The sequence below is a fragment of the Dendrobates tinctorius genome, unplaced genomic scaffold (assembly GCF_039654945.1).
Source record: "Dendrobates tinctorius isolate UK_male_01 unplaced genomic scaffold, ASM3965494v1 ptg000251l, whole genome shotgun sequence".
NCBI lineage: Eukaryota > Metazoa > Chordata > Amphibia > Anura > Dendrobatidae > Dendrobates > Dendrobates tinctorius.
In genome coordinates, this window is record NW_027361918.1 from 1,061,040 (window position 1) to 1,081,798 (window position 20,759).

The 20,759-nt window shown below is 40.3% G+C and overlaps 1 protein-coding gene across 1 annotated transcript in view; it reads right to left on the reverse strand.

Moving 5' to 3' along the window:
• The window catches only part of LOC141065325 (uncharacterized), a 198,209-nt gene that overhangs the window by 137,622 nt on the left and 39,828 nt on the right, over positions 1 to 20,759 (reverse strand). The window contains exon 3 of the mRNA XM_073557754.1: positions 2,140 to 2,316. Within this exon, the coding sequence (XP_073413855.1) occupies positions 2,140 to 2,316 (177 nt within the window). The remainder of the gene's footprint in view (positions 1 to 2,139; positions 2,317 to 20,759) is intronic.

The window sequence follows — 20,759 nt, forward strand, 5'->3', positions numbered from 1 at the left end:
ATAATCTCCCAGCAGTCTCCTCTCATCACCCAGAATCCTCCAGTGTACACTGTATAATCTCCCAGCAGTCTCCTCTCATCACCCAGAATCCTCCAGTGTACACTGTATAATCTCCCAGCAGTCTCCTCTCATCACCCAGAATCCTCCAGTGTACACTGTATAATCTCCCAGCAGTCTCCTCTCATCACCCAGAATCCCCCAGTGTACACTGTATAATCTCCCAGCAGTCTCCTCTCATCACCCAGAATCCCCCAGTGTACACTGTATAATCTCCCAGCAGTCTCCTCTCATCACCCAGAATCCTCCAGTGTATACTGTATAACCTCCCAGCAGTCTCCTCTCATCACCCAGAATCCTCCAGTGTATACTGTATAATCTCCCAGCAGTCTCCTCTCATCCCCCAGAATCCTCCAGTGTACACTGCATAATCTCCCAGCAGTCTCCTCTCATCACCCAGAATCCCCCAGTGTACACTGTATAATCTCCCAGCAGTCTCCTCTCATCACCCAGAATCCTCCAGTGTATACTGTATAATCTCCCAGCAGTCTCCTCTCATCACCCAGAATCCCCCAGTGTACACTGTATAATCTCCCAGCAGTCTCCTCTCATCACCCAGAATCCCCCAGTGTACACTGTATAATCTCCCAGCAGTCTCCTCTCATCACCCAGAATCCTCCAGTGTATACTGTATAATCTCCCAGCAGTCTCCTCTCATCACCCAGAATCCCCCAGTGTACACTGTATAATCTCCCAGCAGTCTCCTCTCATCACCCAGAATCCTCCAGTGTACACTGTATAATCTCCCAGCAGTCTCCTCTCATCACCCAGAATCCTCCAGTGTATACTGTATAATCTCCCAGCAGTCTCCTCTCATCACCCAGAATCCCCCAGTGTACACTGTATAATCTCCCAGCAGTCTCCTCTCATCACCCAGAATCCTCCAGTGTACACTGTATAATCTCCCAGCAGTCTCCTCTCATCACCCAGAATCCTCCAGTGTATACTGTATAATCTCCCAGCAGTCTCCTCTCATCACCCAGAATCCTCCAGTGTATACTGTATAATCTCCCAGCAGTCTCCTCTCATCACCCAGAATCCTCCAGTGTATACTGTATAATCTCCCAGCAGTCTCCTCTCATCACCCAGAATCCTCCAGTGTATACTGTATAATCTCCCAGCAGTCTCCTCTCATCACCCAGAATCCCCCAGTGTACACTGTATAATCTCCCAGCAGTCTCCTCTCATCACCCAGAATCCTCCAGTGTACACTGTATAATCTCCCAGCAGTCTCCTCTCATCACCCAGAATCCTCCAGTGTACACTGTATAATCTCCCAGCAGTCTCCTCTCATCACCCAGAATCCCCCAGTGTATACTGTATAATCTCCCAGCAGTCTCCTCTCATCACCCAGAATCCCCCAGTGTATACTGTATAATCTCCCAGCAGTCTCCTCTCATCACCCAGAATCCTCCAGTGTACACTGTATAATCTCCCAGCAGTCTCCTCTCATCACCCAGAATCCTCCAGTGTATACTGTATAATCTCCCAGCAGGCTCCTCTCATCACCCAGAATCCTCCAGTGTACACTGTATAATCTCCCAGCAGTCTCCTCTCATCACCCAGAATCCCCCAGTGTACACTGTATAATCTCCCAGCAGTCTCCTCTCATCACCCAGAATCCTCCAGTGTACACTGTATAATCTCCCAGCAGTCTCCTCTCATCACCCAGAATCCTCCAGTGTATACTGTATAATCTCCCAGCAGGCTCCTCTCATCACCCAGAATCCTCCAGTGTACACTGTATAATCTCCCAGCAGTCTCCTCTCATCACCCAGAATCCTCCAGTGTACACTGTATAATCTCCCAGCAGTCTCCTCTCATCACCCAGAATCCTCCAGTGTATACTGTATAATCTCCCAGCAGTCTCCTCTCATCACCCAGAATCCTCCAGTGTACACTGTATAATCTCCCAGCAGTCTCCTCTCATCACCCAGAATCCCCCAGTGTATACTGTATAATCTCCCAGCAGTCTCCTCTCATCACCCAGAATCCCCCAGTGTATACTGTATAATCTCCCAGCAGTCTCCTCTCATCACCCAGAATCCCCCAGTGTACACTGTATAATCTCCCAGCAGTCACCTCTCCAGTCAGCAGCTCTGTGATCTCGGTGGTGAGATCTAGGATCTTCTTCTCAGGCATCGGGGAGTGTGGGGCTTCTGTGATGGGGCTCTCATTGCTGCTCCCTCCTCCGGATACATGGAGATGGATGATGGGAGTCACACAGTCACCTGATGTCTTCTTCTCTATTGTGTAATCCTGTATAAGGAGAGATGATGATGAATATTACACATAAGGAAACATAAGACAGTTTGTGTGTTGTCTCGGCAGCTGCCCATCCATCTCAATAGTTGAGCTCATGTGGCCCCGACTACCTGGTTTACTCCTCGCTGTTTGGGAGGTCCGAGGACCCTGGTAGTTGGAGATCGAGAGTCAACACTAAGTTGCTGCCGGTGGTTTGGTGGTGGTGCTGTCTGGGCCGCACTGACCCGAGCGGGCGGACCCGCAGGGCTATATGGACTGTTTCCGCTTTGTTTTCATGTTGTGCCAGAAAAGGCGATTCATTTTTTTTTCCTGTCCAGAGCAGTTTATGCCGCATTAATAAACTTGCTTGCACATCCCAGTAATACCGCTTACTGTGCCTGCCTCAACTGCAGCCGAGCGAGTACAGATCCCCACAGGACATTCTGCTATGATCTTACTGGGTCACTAGTTCATTGCCGCACGGTGTGAACACGGCCTCACTATAGGGGGTGCAAGACTGGATACCGTGACCTGTACTTCCTCTCTGATAATACATTTAATGACAGCCGTAAACGAGGTTTGTTCCTCTTTAAGGACTTTTATTATACTCTCCCCACATAACAACCATTGTGCGCCCCTGACAGTTTGGTTCCGGAAGTCTCCTGGAGAAAGAACCAGATCTTTAACCCCTTTCTGACATCTGACGTCCTATCCCGTCCTCGGGACCTGGGCCCGATAGACCCTGGGAGGGATAGTACGTCAACGAGATCAGCTGCGCTCACGGGGGGGGGGGGCAGCTGATTGTGGCCGGGTGTAAGCTGATTATCACAGCTGACACACGGCACTATGTGCCAGGAGCAGCCACGGACCCCCCCGCCACATTAACCCCTGGAACACTGCGATCACACATGATCGCAGTGTACCAGGGGCACAGGGAAGAATCACGCAGGGAGGGGCCCCTGGATCCAAGATGGCCGTGGGGGCCTGCAGGGAGGAGGCTTTCTCAGTGCCTGCTGAGAGCAGGCACTGAGAAAGCCTCTACAGTGCCTGTCAGATCAGATCAGCGATCTGACACTTTATAGTAATGTCCCACACTGGGACAATATAATAAAGTTAAAAAAAAAAAAAAAAACAAGTAAAAATGATTTAAAAATTCCTAAATAAATAAAAAATATATTCCCCAATAAATTCTTTTTTTTGTAAAAACAAACAAAAGAAACAATAATAGTGCACATATTTAGTATCGCCACGTCCGTAACAACCTACCCTATACAACTGTCCCACTAGTTAACCCTTTTAGTGAACCCCTTCAAAATAAAAAATAAAGAAAGCAAAAAACAATGATTTATCATCATACCGCCGATCAAAAAGTGCAATAACACGCGATCCAAAAGACATATAAAAATAAACATGGTACCGCTGAAAACGTTATCTTGTCATGCAAAAATGAGCCGCCATACAGCGTCATCAGCGAAAAAATAAAAAAAGTTATAGCTCGCAGAATAAAGCGATGCAAAAATAATTATTTTTTATATAAAATTGTTTTTATTGTATAAAACCGACAAAACATAAAAAATTATATAAACGAGGTATCGCTGTAACCGTACTGACCCAAAGAATAAAACCGCTTTATCAATTTTACCGCACGCGGAACGGTGTAAAGGCCCCCCCCAAAAAAAGTAATTCTTGAAACGCTGGTTTTTGTTCATTCTGCGTTCGAAAAATCGGAATAAAAAGCGATCAAAAAATGTCACGTGCCCGAAAATGGAACCAAAAAAAGTCAACTCGTCCCGCAAAAAATAAAACCTCACTGTGGGTCAAAATATGGAAAAAAAAACCCCCGTTATCACCCCCTTAGTTATGGGAAAAGTAATAAAATTAAAAAAAGTATTTATTTCCATTTTCCCATTAGGGTTAAGGTTAGCTGTGGGTTTAGGGTTGGAGTTAGAATTGGGGGTTTCCACTGTTTTGGTACATCAGGGGCTCTCCAAACGCAACATGGTGTCTGATCTCAATTCCAGCCAATTCTGCGGTGCTCCTTCCCTTCCGAGCTCTGCCGTGCGCCCAAACAGTGGTTCCCCCCCACATATGGGGTACCAGCGTACTCAGAACAAACTGGACAATAACTTTTGGGGTCCAATTTCTCCTGTTACCCTTGGGAAAATAAAAAATGGGAGCAAAGTATCATTTTTGTTGAAAAAAATATGATTTTTTTTATTTTTATGACTCTACGTTATAAACTTCAGTGAAGCACATGGGGGTTCAAAGTGCTCACCACTGTTTAGGTACATCAGGGACTCTCCACACGTGACATGGCGTCCGATCTGAATTCCAGCCAATTTTGCAGTGAAAAAGTCAAACGGCGCTCCTTCCCTTCTGAGCTCTGCCATGCGCTGAAACAGTGGTTGCCCCCCACATATCAGGTATCAGCGTACTCAGGACAAATTGAACAATAACTCTTACAGTCCAATTTCTCCTGTTACCCTTGGTAAAATAAAAAAAATTGGACCTGAAATAATTTTTTTGGAAAAAAAAGTTAAATGTTCATTTTTTTTAAACATTCAAAAAAATTCCTGTGAAGCACCTGAAGGGTTAATAAACTTCTTGAATGTGGTGTTGAGCACCTTGAGGGGTGCAGTGTTTAGAATGGTGTCACTTTGGGGTATTTTCTATCATATAGACCCCTCAAAGTGATTTCAAATGTGATGTGGTCCCTAAAAATAAAATGGTGTAAAAATGAGAAATCTCTGGTCAACTTTTAACCCTTATAACTTCCTAACAAAAAAAAAATTGGTTCCAAAATTGTGCTGATGTAAAGTAAACATGTGGGAAATGTTACTTATTAAGTTTTTTGTGTGCCGTATCTCTGTGATTTAAGGGCATAAAAATTCAAAGTTGCAAAATTGCAAAATTTTCGCCAAATTTCCATTTTTTCACAAATAATCGCAAGTTATATGAATGAAATGATACCACTAACATAAAGTACAATATGTCACGAGAAAACAATGTCAGAATCACCGGGATCCAAGGAAGCTCGAGAGTTATTACCTCATAAAGGGACAGTGGTCAGAATTGTAAAAATTGGCCCGGGCATTAACGTGCAAACCACCGGGGGTAAAGGGGATAAAAAGGCCGTAGCTCTGGGGATTTATTCTGACGGATTATAGGCTGAACTGGATGGAGAAATGGCTTTTTTCGGCCTTACTAACTATGAACTATGTTATGTTACCTCTAGTGTTGAGCATTCCGATACTGCAAATATCGGCCGATATTCGCTGTATCGGAATTCCGATACCGAGTACCGATATTTTTACAATATCAGATACCAGAATCGGAAGTTCCCATAATGCAGTGAGCCACTGTTGTGGCTGAGATTGGCTGCTGAAATGATGTCATCATGATGCGCGGTCTGTGCGGGCCTGTCGGGGGTCTGTACGGGCCTGCCGGGGGTCTGTGCCGGCTGCCGGGGGTCTGTGCCGGCTGCCGAGGGTCTGTGCCGGCTGCCGAGGGTCTGTATGTGCCTGCCGGGGGTCTGTGCCAGCTGCCAGGGGTCTGTGCGGGCCTGTCAGGGGTCTGTACGGGCCTGCTGGGGGGTCTGTGCCGGCCTGCCGGGGGTTGTGTGTGTGCAGGCATCGTCCAATGGGACTACAAGTCCCATCGGGCTACGCCTGCTACAATGACAGTGATTGACACATTAGCCAATGATGGGACAGTTGTGTTGAATGTAAAAAAAAAAACAAAAAAAAACACAACAACATACATACTACATATATACAACATTCATACAACATACATACATAGCAAAAGGAAGCCAAATCCAAATAAAAAATAAAATATAATCTTTATTGAAACATGATTAAAATAGTCACATGAAGGTCAATAGTAATGTTAAAATAAGGGTACTGCACATGAAACACCACAGCAAGAGGTAAATATGTGAAAATACTACTAATGTTACCAACATAATTTAGTTTGAATGCAGAAAGAAGTACGATGCGAGCTCATTTAGACCATTATTGCTATATGCTTGAATAAAGGTAGTTATGACAGTGCAGATAAACATAGACAAAGAACATCAATGAGCCAGTGTGAGCCTGTGCAAAAAGTGGCAATATGACATCTCTGAAAACAAAATGTGTGAGAGGAGAAAATGAGCCGGCTGAGATTACCTCGGGCGGTGGGCAGGAGGTCCCCGACGCGCGTTTCGCCGCTGCTTTCTCAAGGGGCGCATGGAGAGACTGCTGGAGCGTCCTTTTATATTGAGATCTACTGAGGCTATGAATGCGCGACGCTGCTTCCTGTAGGCGGTTCAGAGTGGAGACGTCACCGATCGGCGTCATGCCTAACCGCGCCTCCCTCCTGCCCGACGCGTCAGAGCAGGGGGGAGGAAGCGGCGGCATAGAGACGCGTCACCATGGCAACGCCCCGATCTGGTCGCCATTGCAGCGCATCATGTAACCCATATAGGGTAAAATGTTTTAGTGAATGAGCATGATAATGCTAGAAAGGAACATAAATACCATTGATAGCTTTCAGTAGATTGGCATTACAATTATGACATCTCTAATGCCGTGGACAGCCAGGATATTTCCTCTCTCAAACCTATAGCGCGACACTTTAAGCAAGTACATAATTGTAATGCCAATCTACTGAAAGCCTTTGGCATAGATAAAATATACATCGATGTCAGAGGTGGCAACTGGAGAAGGGCACTTGCGCAATTAGAAGCACGCTGGATTTCAAAAATTAAATCTTTACAGCCTAATGGTCTTAATGAGGTTATTAGTTTTGCCTCCTTCTTGTAACTCGGTTTTAATTTTAACCTTCTTTCTTTTAACTTATTTTTAAAGTTCTATGTAATTGTGTTTTTATTCCTTTTTTCTCATAGATGGCTATCTATTTCACTGTGTGATGCTGTTCGATCTCGTCCTTCAACGTATTTGCACCTATGATGCCATATGATCTCATATGTTATATATTCTTTATAATAATTCTTTATCTCATAAACGGTGTACATCCTTTATGAATTCTTTTTGTGATGTACATATTTCACTTCTTTGCATAATTATCCCAGAGTATTGTAACTGGGACGCATTTTAAACACTCATCTTATATACTATATATACTATATTCTAGTGTAATTTTTGTATCATGACAGTCTAATATGAAAATGATCACATTTTTTTCTTTCACACTGTATATATTGTTGCATCTCGTACTCTATTCGGTACTATTTATATTTAACCCCCTACATTCTACACAATTGCACTATATTTGATGTTTTTGCTTTTATGTTTTTCCGTTGGTATCACTGGTATTTATGTTCCTTTCTAGCATTATCATGCTCATTCACTAAAACATTTTACCCTATATGGGTTACATGATGCGCTGCAATGGCAACCAGATCGGGGCGTTGCCATGGTGACGTGTCTCTATGCCGCCGCTTCCTCCCCCTGCTCTGACGCGTCGGGCAGGCGGGAGGCGCGGTTAGGCATGACGCCGATCGGTGACGTCTCCACTCTGAACCGCCTACAGGAAGCAGCGTCGCGCATTCATAGCCTCAGTAGATCTCAATATAAAAGGACGCTCCAGCAGTCTCTCCATGCGCCCCTTGAGAAAGCAGCGGCGAAACGCGCGTCGGGGACCTCCTGCCCACCGCCCGAGGTAATCTCAGCCGGCTCATTTTCTCCTCTCACACATTTTGTTTTCAAAGAGGTCATATTGCCACTTTTTGCACAGGCTCACACTGGCTCATTGATGTTCTTTGTCTATGCTTATCTGCACTGTCATAACTACCTTTATTCAAGCATATAGCAATAATGGTCTAAATGAGCTCGCATCGTACTTCTTTCTGCGTTCAAACTGAATTATGTTGGTAACATTAGTAGTATTTTCACATATTTACCTCTTGCTGTGGTGTTTCATGTGCAGTACCCTTATTTTAACATTACTATTGACCTTCATGTGACTATTTTAAACATATTTCAATAAAGATTATATTTTATTTATTATTTGGATTTGGCTTCCTTTTGCTATTTTGATGAATTATTTTTTGAAGCTTTCCTATATCTAGGCTTTTCTAATTTTGATTAATGATTATTATGCTGTACCTTGTTTACAGCTAAATTGCCAGTATGGATTATAAGCAAGAGATAAAAACTGGCTCTCTTGTGTTGAAACTGTCTTTTGTGGGGATACTGCACATTTAGGATCCAATGAAAATAGCCAAAAAACTGAGCTCAAGAATACATTGAAATTTTGCCTCAAAAAGAGAACCAGGACATGGTGGAATAAGGCCTCTTTGGAGACCTACTTGGCGAAAAATTTGATTCTGAGAGGACTTCGTGTCCGTATCATGCCGTCGTTTACAATCGATGACCCCCTGTTTAAAACCAGATGGGAAGAAGCATGCACCATTTGTTCTAAATCATTAATGGAGCTTCTTATTGGCAATAATAAAAAAACCATAGAAAAAATGGACATGGACATTGACTGTGCACGGCAAAAACTTATGGAGAATTCAACTCCATCTGAAATTGAAGTTTTTAATAAGGATCTGGACAACCAATTCTTGATTTGGGAAAAAGAAGTAAAAGAACAAAAAGCCAGAAAATATCAACGAGATCTGAAGGATTTCAACAATGGTACCATATACAGATGGCAATCTGGTGGAGCACGTGAGCGGTTATCCTCTCGGTCTTCCTCTGTTTCCTCTATATCTTCAAGAGAAAGTAGTGGGACGCAACAGCGAACCTATAATTTGAGGAAAAATGATGTTACTAAAAAAAGGACGCACACCACAGAAATCGTATGAACGCCCCTCTCACTCCTCTGCCAAAATGCAGGTAATCAACCTATCCTCTATCAGCCTTACGCCCTCCCAATTGGAAGTACTTAGCTTAGGTCTTTCTTTTTCACCTTCCTCTCCTTTTGACTCTTTTTTAGCCACCAAAGACCTCCAGCTCTTTGCCCGCAAATTAATCCTCAAGAAATTGCATGACAAACCTGGAATTGGAGAAATATGGACTGAGGACGAATTGGGCGCTATTTCTATTCTTGAGGAATTAGAGGATAACGAGCACACCACTACTGTCTCAGGTAATGACAGTTTTCAGCTTCCCATTCCCAAAAAATTTCCCCCCCTCAATCTGTATCCCCATATTGAGCTTTTTGTAAAGCTTGTTACCAAAGAATTTGAAAAATTGAACCCTTTGGGTTCTAGGGACAATTTAACCTTTGAGCAAAGGAAGGCCTTGCGGGAATTAAAAAACATGAAGGGAATTGTCATAAAACAAGCTGATAAAGGGGGCAATGTAGTGGTGTGGCCAGTCAATATGTATGAAAAAGAGGCCTTCCGGCAACTCAGAAATGAAACTTGCTATAAAAAACTAGCTTTCAATCCTACTCTAAAATTCAAAGGAGAGTTACAAGATATTCTTGATCAAGCTTTTGAGGAGGGCCTTATTCCAAAAAACTTTAGGGACCATTTGATACCACCCTACCCGAGGATGGCATGCATCCATTTTATACCTAAAATACACAAAAATGCCTCTTCACCCCCCGGACGTCCCATTGTTTCTGGCAATGGGAATTTAACTGAAACTATTTCTAAATTTTTGGATTTTCACCTAAAACCCCTAGTTTGTGACCTTCCTTCTTATGTTAAGGACTCAGGAGACATCTTCAGGAAAATAGATGGTATGCCCCTTGATGATGATATGTGGTTGGTCACAATGGATGTAGAAGCTTTATATACTTCAATCCAGCATCGGGATGGTATATTGGCGGTAAAAACTTTTCTTCTTGCGTCCGAACATAACCCAGATTTTGCTAAATTCCTGTTATCCCTGTTGAAATTCGCCCTGGAGCACAATTTTTTTATTTTTAAGCAGAGTATTTATTTACAGCAGCAAGGTACCGCCATGGGTGCGGCTTTTGCATCTGCTTATGCAAATCTTTTCATGGGCATGTGGGAACGGGAAATCTTTTTTACCAAACCTGTGGCGCATATCGAGGGGGTCCTGTTCTGGGCCCGTTACATCGATGACATTTTCATGGTGTGGCAGGGCTCAGAGCGGGATCTCCTCGATTTTGTTGAGATTCTCAACAGCAATAAATTGAATATACGTCTCACATGCAAATACAGTCAAACCTCTATTGACTTTCTCGATATAAAAATTTCCATCCCACCAGGTGGATTTTTGGAAACCAACATTTTTCGCAAGGAAACTGCCGTCAATTCACTCCTGCATGCATCTTCTTCGCACCCCCAATCGCTTATTAAAAGCATACCCAAAGGACAATTTCTTAGGGCCAAACGGATCTGTTCTAATGAAGAAAATTTCAATGAGCAAGCAAATGAGTTATCTAACAGGTTTTTGGAAAGAGGATACTCACGAAGATGTATTCGCAAAGGATTGAGGGCAGTTGACAAAATTGATCGTAGTCAGCTGTTGAAGCCACGACCCAAGCAAAAGCAAGAAGCAAAGGTAAGATTCATTACCACCTATAATGCCAACTCCTTTGGTATGCGAAGTATTTTAAAAAAATTTTGGCCTATCTTGCGGGAGGATGCGTGTCTGGCCAAACATCTGCTTGATTATTCCTCCATTACATTTAGGAAATCACCTAACCTTAAAGACCGTATTGTCCGCAGTTACCACTCTGGACTTCTCCCTGAAAAAGCATTTGGATCCCAAGGCCCTACTTGGGGCTGGATTTCAAAAATTAAATCTTTACAGCCTAATGGTCTTAATGAGGTTATTAGTTTTGCCTCCTTCTTGTAACTCAGTTTTAATTTTAACCTTCTTTCTTTTAACTTATTTTTAACGTTCTATGTAATTAATTGTGTTTTTATTCCTTTTTTCTCATAGATGGCTATCTATTTCACTGTGTGATGCTGTTCGATCTCGTCCTTCAACGTATTTGCACCTATGATGCCATATGATCTCATATGTTATATATTCTTTATAATAATTCTTTATCTCATAAACGGTGTACATCCTTTATGAATTCTTTTTGTGATGTACATATTTCACTTCTTTGCATAATTATCCCAGAGTATTGTAACTGGGACGCATTTTAAACACTCATCTTATATACTATATATACTATATTCTAGTGTAATTTTTGTATCATGACAGTCTAATATGAAAATGATCACATTTTTTTCTTTCACACTGTATATATTGTTGCATCTCGTACTCTATTCGGTACTATTTATATTTAACCCCCTACATTCTACACAATTGCACTATATTTGATGTTTTTGCTTTTATGTTTTTCCGTTGGTATCACTGGTATTTATGTTCCTTTCTAGCATTATCATGCTCATTCACTAAAACATTTTACCCTATATGGGTTACATGATGCGCTGCAATGGCAACCAGATCGGGGCGTTGCCATGGTGACGCGTCTCTATGCCGCCGCTTCCTCCCCCTGCTCTGACGCGTCGGGCAGGAGGGAGGCGCGGTTAGGCATGACGCCGATCGGTGACGTCTCCACTCTGAACCGCCTACAGGAAGCAGCGTCGCGCATTCATAGCCTCAGTAGATCTCAATATAAAAGGACGCTCCAGCAGTCTCTCCATGCGCCCCTTGAGAAAGCAGCGGCGAAACGCGCGTCAGGGACCTCCTGCCCACCGCCCGAGGTAATCTCAGCCGGCTCATTTTCTCCTCTCACACATTTTGTTTTCAAAGAGGTCATATTGCCACTTTTTGCACAGGCTCACACTGGCTCATTGATGTTCTTTGTCTATGCTTATGTGCACTGTCATAACTACCTTTATTCAAGCATATAGCAATAATGGTCTAAATGAGCTCGCATCGTACTTCTTTCTGCATTCAAACTGAATTATGTTGGTAACATTAGTAGTATTTTCACATATTTACCTCTTGCTGTGGTGTTTCATGTGCAGTACCCTTATTTTAACATTACTATTGACCTTCATGTGACTATTTTAATCATATTTCAATAAAGATTATATTTTATTTATTATTTGGATTTGGCTTCCTTTTGCTATTTTGATGAATTATTTTTTGAAGCTTTCCTATATCTAGGCTTTTCTAATTTTGATTAATTACATACATACATACATACATACATAGTACATACTACATGTATACTACATACATATATACTACATTCATACTACATATATACAACATTCATACAACATACATACATACTTCATATATACTACATTCATATAACATACATACATGCATACTACATACATACTACATACAATACATTCATACAATACATACATATAGACATACAGTACATATAACAGAGTACATACTCACCATCACTTGTCACTTTGATCCCCGAAGCCAGTGTCATCTATAAAAAATCTGAAAAAAACAAGCGATATACTCCCTGATCCGCAGAAATCCACGAGTGTCCCGCGACGATCTCCTGCAGTGCATCACTGGGGTTACTATAGTTCACTGGTCTCACTTTATGACAAAAGCTGCATGGGAACTTTCTCATATAGCAATGCCAAAAGAGAGACTAGGGACTATTTTTTTTACAGTGGCGGAGGAATACAGTGCGGAAGAATACCTACCTCCCGTCATTGTATTCCTGGGGCCCCTAGAGAGCGGTCGCATCAGCTGATGCTGCTGTTCTCCATGGGAGATCGGCGTGGGACACTCGTGGATTTCTGCGTATCAGGGAGTATATCACTTGTTTGTTATTTTCATATTTTTTATAGATGACACTGGCTTCGGGGATCAAAGTGACAAGTGATGGTGAGTATGTACTCTATGTTGTATGTACTGTATGTCTATATGTATGTATTGTATGAATGTATTGTATGCAGTATGTATTTTGTATGTCTGTAGCATGTTGTATGTATGTACTATGTATGTATGTATGTAGTATATATGTAGTATGTATGTATGTTGTATGAATGTAGTATATATGTAGTATGCATGTATGTTGTATATATGTAGTATGTATGTAGTATACATGTTGTATGAATGTACTATATATGTAGCATGTATGTAGTATGCATGTATGTATGTTGTATGAATGTAGCATATATGAAGTATGTATGTTGTATGAATGTAGTATATATGTAGCATGTATGTATGTATGTATGTATCTAGTATGTATGTAGTATGTATGTAGTATGTATTAATGTAGTATATATGAAGTATGTATGTATGTTGTATGAATGTTGTATATATGATGTATATATATATATTTTTTTTACATTCAACACATTAGCCGGATGATGGGACTACTACTGTCCCATCATTGGCTAATGTGTCAATCACTGTCATTGTAGCAGGCATAGCCAGATGGGACTTGTAGTCCCATCGGATGATGCCTGCCTGCACACACACACACACACACACAACCCCTGGCAGACCGCACAGACCCCTGGCAGACCGCACAGACCCCCGGCAGTCCGCACAGACCCCCGGCAGGCCCGCACAGACCCCCGGCAGTCTGCACAGAAATCCGGCAGGCCCGTACAGACCCCCGGCAGGCCCGACCCCCGGCAGGCCCGCACAGACCACCGGCAGGCCCGTACAGACCCCACCCGCACACACAGACACGCACACGCACCCCCCACACTCTTCTCCCCTCCCGAACAGGATGTGCAAGTAAAGAAAGGGGTTTTTTAATTCCGATATTTCTGTCCCATTGACTTGAATGGGACTTCCAGTATCGGAATCGGCGATAACCGATACCCAAAAAGTATCGGCCCGATCCAATCCGATCCGATACTTCATGGTATCGGATGGTATCGCTCAACACTAGTTACCTCTCCACTCAGCAGATAATAGAAATATAGAAGAGTTTACCTCTCCGCTCAGCGGATAATAATAGAAATATAGAAGAGTTTACCTCTCCACTCAGCAGTTAATACTAGAAATATAGAAGAGTTTACCTCTCCACTCAGCAGATAATAGAAATATAGAGGAGTTTACCTCTCCACTCAACAGATAATAGAAATATAGAAGAGTTTACCTCTCCACTCAGCAGATAATAGAAATATAGAAGAGTTTACCTCTCCGCTCAGCAGATAATAGAAATATAGAAGAGTTTACCTCTCCGCTCAGCAGATAATAATAGAAATATAGAAGAGTTTACCTCTCCGCTCAGCAGATAATAGAAATATAAAAGAGTTTACCTCTCCGCTCAGCAGATAATAGAAATATAGAAGAGTTTACCTCTCCACTCAGCAGATAATAGGAATATAGAAGAGTTTACCTCTCCACTCAGCAGATAATAGAAATATAGAAGAGTTTACCTCTCCACTCAGCAGATAATAGAAATATAGAAGAGTTTACCTCTCCGCTCAGGTGATAATAGAAATATAGAAGAGTTTACCTCTCCACTCAGGTGATAATAGAAATATAGAAGAGTTTACCTCTCCACTCAGGTGATAATAGAAATATAGAAGAGTTTACCTCTCCACTCAGCAGATAATAGAAATATAGAAGAGTTTACCTCTCCACTCAGCAGATAATAGAAATATAGAAGAGTTTACCTCTCCACTCAGGTGATAATAGAAATATAGAAGAGTTTACCTCTCCGCTCAGGTGATAATAGAAATATAGAAGAGTTTACCTCTCCACTCAGCAGATAATAGAAATATAGAAGAGTTTACCTCTCCACTCAGCAGATAATAGAAATATAGAAGAGTTTACCTCTCCACTCAGCAGATAATAGAAATATAGAAGAGTTTACCTCTCCGCTCAGGTGATAATAGAAATATAGAAGAGTTTACCTCTCCACTCAGCAGATAATAGAAATATAGAAGAGTTTACCTCTCCACTCAGCAGATAATAGAAATATAGGAGAGTTTACCTTTCCACTCAGCAGATAATAATAGAAATATAGAAGAGTTTACCTCTACACTCATCAGATAATAATAGAAATATAGAAGAGTTTACCTCTCCACTCAGCAGATAATAGAAATATAGAAGAGTTTACCTCTCCACTCAGCAGATGGTAGAAATATAGAAGAGTTTACCTCTCCGCTCAGCAGATAATAGAAATATAGAAGAGTTTACCTCTCCACTCAGCAGATAATAATAGAAATATAGAAGAGTTTACCTCTCCGCTCAGCAGATAATAGAAATAGAGAAGAGTTTACCTCTCCGCTCAGCAGATAATAATAGAAATATAGGAGAGTTTACCTTTCCACTCAGCAGATAATAATAGAAATATAGAAGAGTTTACCTCTCCACTCATCAGATAATAATAGAAATATAGAAGAGTTTACCTCTCCACTCAGCAGATAATAGAAATATAGAAGAGTTTACCTCTCCACTCAGCAGATGGTAGAAATATAGAAGAGTTTACCTCTCCGCTCAGCAGATAATAGAAATATAGAAGCGTTTACCTCTCCACTCAGCAGATAATAATAGAAATATAGAAGAGTTTACCTCTCCACTCAGCAGATAATAATAGAAATATAGAAGAGTTTACCTCTCCACTCAGCAGATAATAGAAATATAGAAGAGTTTACCTCTCCACTCAGCAGATAATAATAGAAATATAGAAGAGTTTACCTCTCCACTCAGCAGATAATAATAGAAATATAGAAGAGTTTACGTCTCCACTCAGCAGATAATAATAGAAATATAGAAGAGTTTACCTCTCCACTCAGCAGATAATAGAAATATAGAAGAGTTTACCTCTCCACTCAGCAGATAATAGAAATATAGAAGAGTTTACCTCTCCACTCAGCAGATAATGATAGAAATATAGAAGAGTTTACCTCTCCGCTCAGCAGATAATAGGAATATAGAAGAGTTTACCTCTCCGCTCAGCAGATAATAATAGAAATATAGAAGAGTTTACCTCTCCACTCAGCAGATAATAGGAATATAGAAGAGTTTACCTCTCCACTCAGCAGATAATAGAAATATAGAAGAGTTTACCTCTCCGCTCAGGTGATAATAGAAATATAGAAGAGTTTACCTCTCCACTCAGCAGATAATAATAGAAATATAGAAGAGTTTACCTCTCCACTCAGCAGATAATAATGGAAATATAGAAGAGTTTAACTCTCCACTCAGCAGATAATAGAAATAGAGAAGAGTTTACCTCTCCGCTCAGCAGATAATAGAAATATAGAAGAGTTTACCTCTCCACTCAGCAGATAATAGAAATATAGAAGAGTTTACCTCTCCACTCAGCAGATAATAATAGAAATATAGAAGAGTTTATCTCTCCACTCAGCAGATAATAATAGAAATATAGAAGAGTTTACCTCTCTACTCAGCAGATAATAGAAATATAGAAGAGTTTACCTCTCCACTCAGCAGATAATGATAGAAATATAGAAGAGTTTACCTCTCCACTCAGCAGATAATAGAAATATAGAAGAGTTTACCTCTCCACTCAGCAGATAATAATAGAAATATAGAAGAGTTTACCTCTCCACTCAGCAGATAATAATAGAAATATAGAAGAGTTTACCTCTCCACTCAGGAGATAATAATAGAAATATAGAAGAGTTTACCTCTCCACTCAGCAGATAATAGAAATATAGAAGAGTTTACCTCTCCACTCAGCAGATAATAGAAATATAGAAGAGTTTACCTCTCCACTCAGCAGATAATAGAAATATAGAAGAGTTTACCTCTCCGCTCAGCAGATAATAGAAATATAGAAGAGTTTACCTCTCCGCTCAGCAGATAATAGAAATATAAAAGAGTTTACCTCTCCACTCAGCAGATAATAGAAATATAGAAGAGTTTACCTCTCCACTCAGCAGATAATAGGAATATAGAAGAGTTTACCTCTCCACTCAGCAGATAGTGATAATATAGAAGAGTTTACCTCTCCACTCAGCAGATAATAGAAATATAGAAGAGTTTACCTCTCCACTCAGCAGATAATAGAAATATAGAAGAGTTTACCTCTCCACTCAGCAGATAATAGAAATATAGAAGAGTTTACCTCTCCACTCAGCAGATAGTGATAATATAGAAGAGTTTACCTCTCCGCTCAGCAGATAATAGAAATATAGAAGAGTTTACATCTCCACTCAGCAGATAATAGAAATATAGAAGAGTTTACCTCTCCACTCAGCAGATAGTGATAATATAGAAGAGTTTACCTCTCCACTCAGCAGATAAAAGAAATATAGAAGAGTTTACCTCTCCACTCAGCAAATAATAGAAATATAGAAGAGTTTACCTCTCCGCTCAGCAGATAATAATAGAAATATAGAAGAGTTTACCTCTCCACTCAGCAGATAGTGATAATATAGAAGAGTTTACCTCTCCACTCAGCAGATAATAGAAATATAGAAGAGTTTACCTCTCCACTCAGCAGATAATAGAAATATAGAAGAGTTTACCTCTCCACTCAGCAAATAGAAATATAGAAGAGTTTACCTCTCCGCTCAGCAGATAATATTAGAAATATAGAAGAGTTTACCTCTCCACTCAGCAGATAGTGATAATATAGAAGAGTTTACCTCTCCGCTCAACAGATAATAGAAATATAGAAGAGTTTACCTCTCCACTCAGCAGATAATAATAGAAATATAGAAGAGTTTACCTCTCCCCTCAGCAGATAATAGAAATATAGAAGAGTTTACCTCTCCACTCAGCAGATAATAAAAATATAGAAGAGTTTACCTCTCCCCTCAGCAGATAATAGAAATATAGAGGAGTTTACCTCTCCGCTCAGCAGATAATAGAAATATAGACGAGTTTACCTCTCCACTCAGCAGATGGTAGAAATATAGAAGAGTTTACCTCTCCACTCAGCAGATGGTAGAAATATAGAAGAGTTTACCTCTCCACTCAGCAGATGGTAGAAATATAGAAGAGTTTACCTCTCCACTCAGCAGATGGTAGAAATATAGAAGAGTTTACCTCTCCGCTCAGCAGATAATAGAAATATAGAAGAGTTTACCTCTCCACTCAGCAGATGGTAGAAATATAGAAGAGTTTACCTCTCCACTCAGCAGATGGTAGAAATATAGAAGAGTTTACCTCTCCGCTCAGCAGATAATAGAAATATAGAAGAGTTTACCTCTCCACTCAGCAGATAATAATAGAAATATAGAAGAGTTTACCTCTCCACTCAGCAGATAATAGAAATATAGAAGAGTTTACCTCTCCGCTCAGCAGATAATAGAAATATAGAAGAGTTTACCTCTACACTCAGCAGATAATAGAAATATAGAAGAGTTTACCTCTCCACTCAGCAGATAATAATAGAAATATAGAAGAGTTTACCTCTCCACTCAGCAGATAATGATAGAAATATAGAAGAGTTTACCTCTCCACTCAGCAGATAATAATAGAAATATAGAAGAGTTTACCTCTCCACTCAACAGATAATAGAAATATAGAAGAAGAGTATACCTCTCCACTCAGCAGATAATAGAAATAGAGAAGAGTTTACCTCTCCGCTCAGCAGATAATAGAAATAGAGAAGAGTTTACCTCTCCACTCAGCAGATAATAATAGAAATATAGAAGAGTTTACCTCTCCGCTCAGGTGATAATAGAAATATAGAAGAGTTTACCTCTCCGCTCAGCAGATAATAGAAATCTAGAAGAGTTTACCTCTCCGCTCAGCAGATAATAGAAAATAGAAGAGTTTACCTCCCCACTCAGTAGATAATAGAAATATAGAAGAGTTTACCTCTCCACTCAGCAGATAATAGAAATATAGAAGAGTTTACCTCTCCGCTCAGCAGATAATGATAGAAATATAGAAGAGTTTACCTCTCCACTCAGCAGATAATAGAAATATAGAAGAGTTTACCTCTCCACTCAGCAGATAATAATAGAAATATAGAAGAGTTTACCTCTCCGCTCAGCAAATAATAGAAATATAGAAGAGTTTACCTCTCCACTCAGCAGATAATAGAAATATAGAAGAGTTTACCTCTCCGCTCAGGTGATAATAGAAATATAGAAGAGTTTACCTCTCCGCTCATGTGATAATAGAAATATAGAAGAGTTTACCTCTCCGCTCAGCAGATAATAGAAATCTAGAAGAGTTTACCTCTCCACTCAGCAGATAATAATAGAAATATAGAAGAGTTTACCTCTCCGCTCAGCAGATAATAATAGAAATATAGAAGAGTTTACCTCTCCACTCAGCAGATAATAGAAATATAGAAGAGTTTACCTCTCCACTCAGCAGATAATAGAAATATAGAAGAGTTTACCTCTCCACTCAGCAGATAATAGAAATATAGAAGAGTTTACCTCTCCACTCAACAGATAATAGAAATATAGAAGAAGAGTTTACCTCTCCGCTCAGCAGATAATAGAAATCTAGAAGAGTTTACCTCTCCACTCAGCAGATAATAGAAATATAGAAGAGTTTACCTCTCCACTCAACAGATAATAGAAATATAGAAGAAGAGTTTACCTCTCCTCTCAGCAGATAATAGAAATCTAGAAGAGTTTACCTCTCCACTCAGCAGATAATAATAGAAATATAGAAGAGTTTACCTCTCCGCTCAGCAGATAATAATAGAAATATAGAAGAGTTTACCTCTCCACTCAGCAGATAATAGAAATATAGAAGAGTTTACCTCTCCACTCAGCAGATAATAGAAATATAGAAGAGTTTACCTCTCCACTCAGCAGATAATAGAAATATAGAAGAGTTTACCTCTCCACTCAACAGATAATAGAAATATAGAAGAAGAGTTTACCTCTCCGCTCAGCAGATAATAGAAATCTAGAAGAGTTTACCTCTCCACTCAGCAGATAATAATAGAAATATAGAAGAGTTTACCTCTCCGCTCAGGTGATAATAGAAATATAGAAGAGTTTACCTCTCCACTCAGCAGATAATTATAGAAATATAGAAGAGTTTACCTCTCCGCTCAGCAGATAATAGAAATATAGAAGTTTACCTCTCCACTCAGCAGATAATAGAAATATAGAAGAGTTTACCTCTCCGCTCAGCAGATAATAGAAATATAGAAGAGTTTACCTCTCCACTCAGCAGATAATAGAAATATAGAAGAGTTTACCTCTCCACTCAGCAGATAATAATAGGAATATAGAAGAGTTTACCTCTCCACTCAGCAGATAATAATAGGAATATAGAAGAGTTTACCTCTCCACTCAGCAGATAATAGAAATATAGAAGAGTTTACCTCTCCACTCAGCAGATAATAATAGAAATATAGAAGAGTTTACCTCTCCACTCAGCAGATAATAATAGAAATATAGAGGAGTTTACCTCTCCACTCAGCAGAAAATAATAGAAATATAGAAGAGTTTACCTCTCCACTCAGCAGATAATAGAAATATAGAAGAGTTTACCTCTCCACTCAGCAGATAATAGAAATATAGAAGAGTTTACCTCTCCACTCAGCAGATAATAGAAATATAGAAGAGTTTACCTCTCCGCTCAGCAGATAAAAGAAATATAGAAGAGTTTACCTCTCCACTCAGCAGATAATAATAGAAATATAGAAGAGTTTACCTCTCGGCTCAGCAG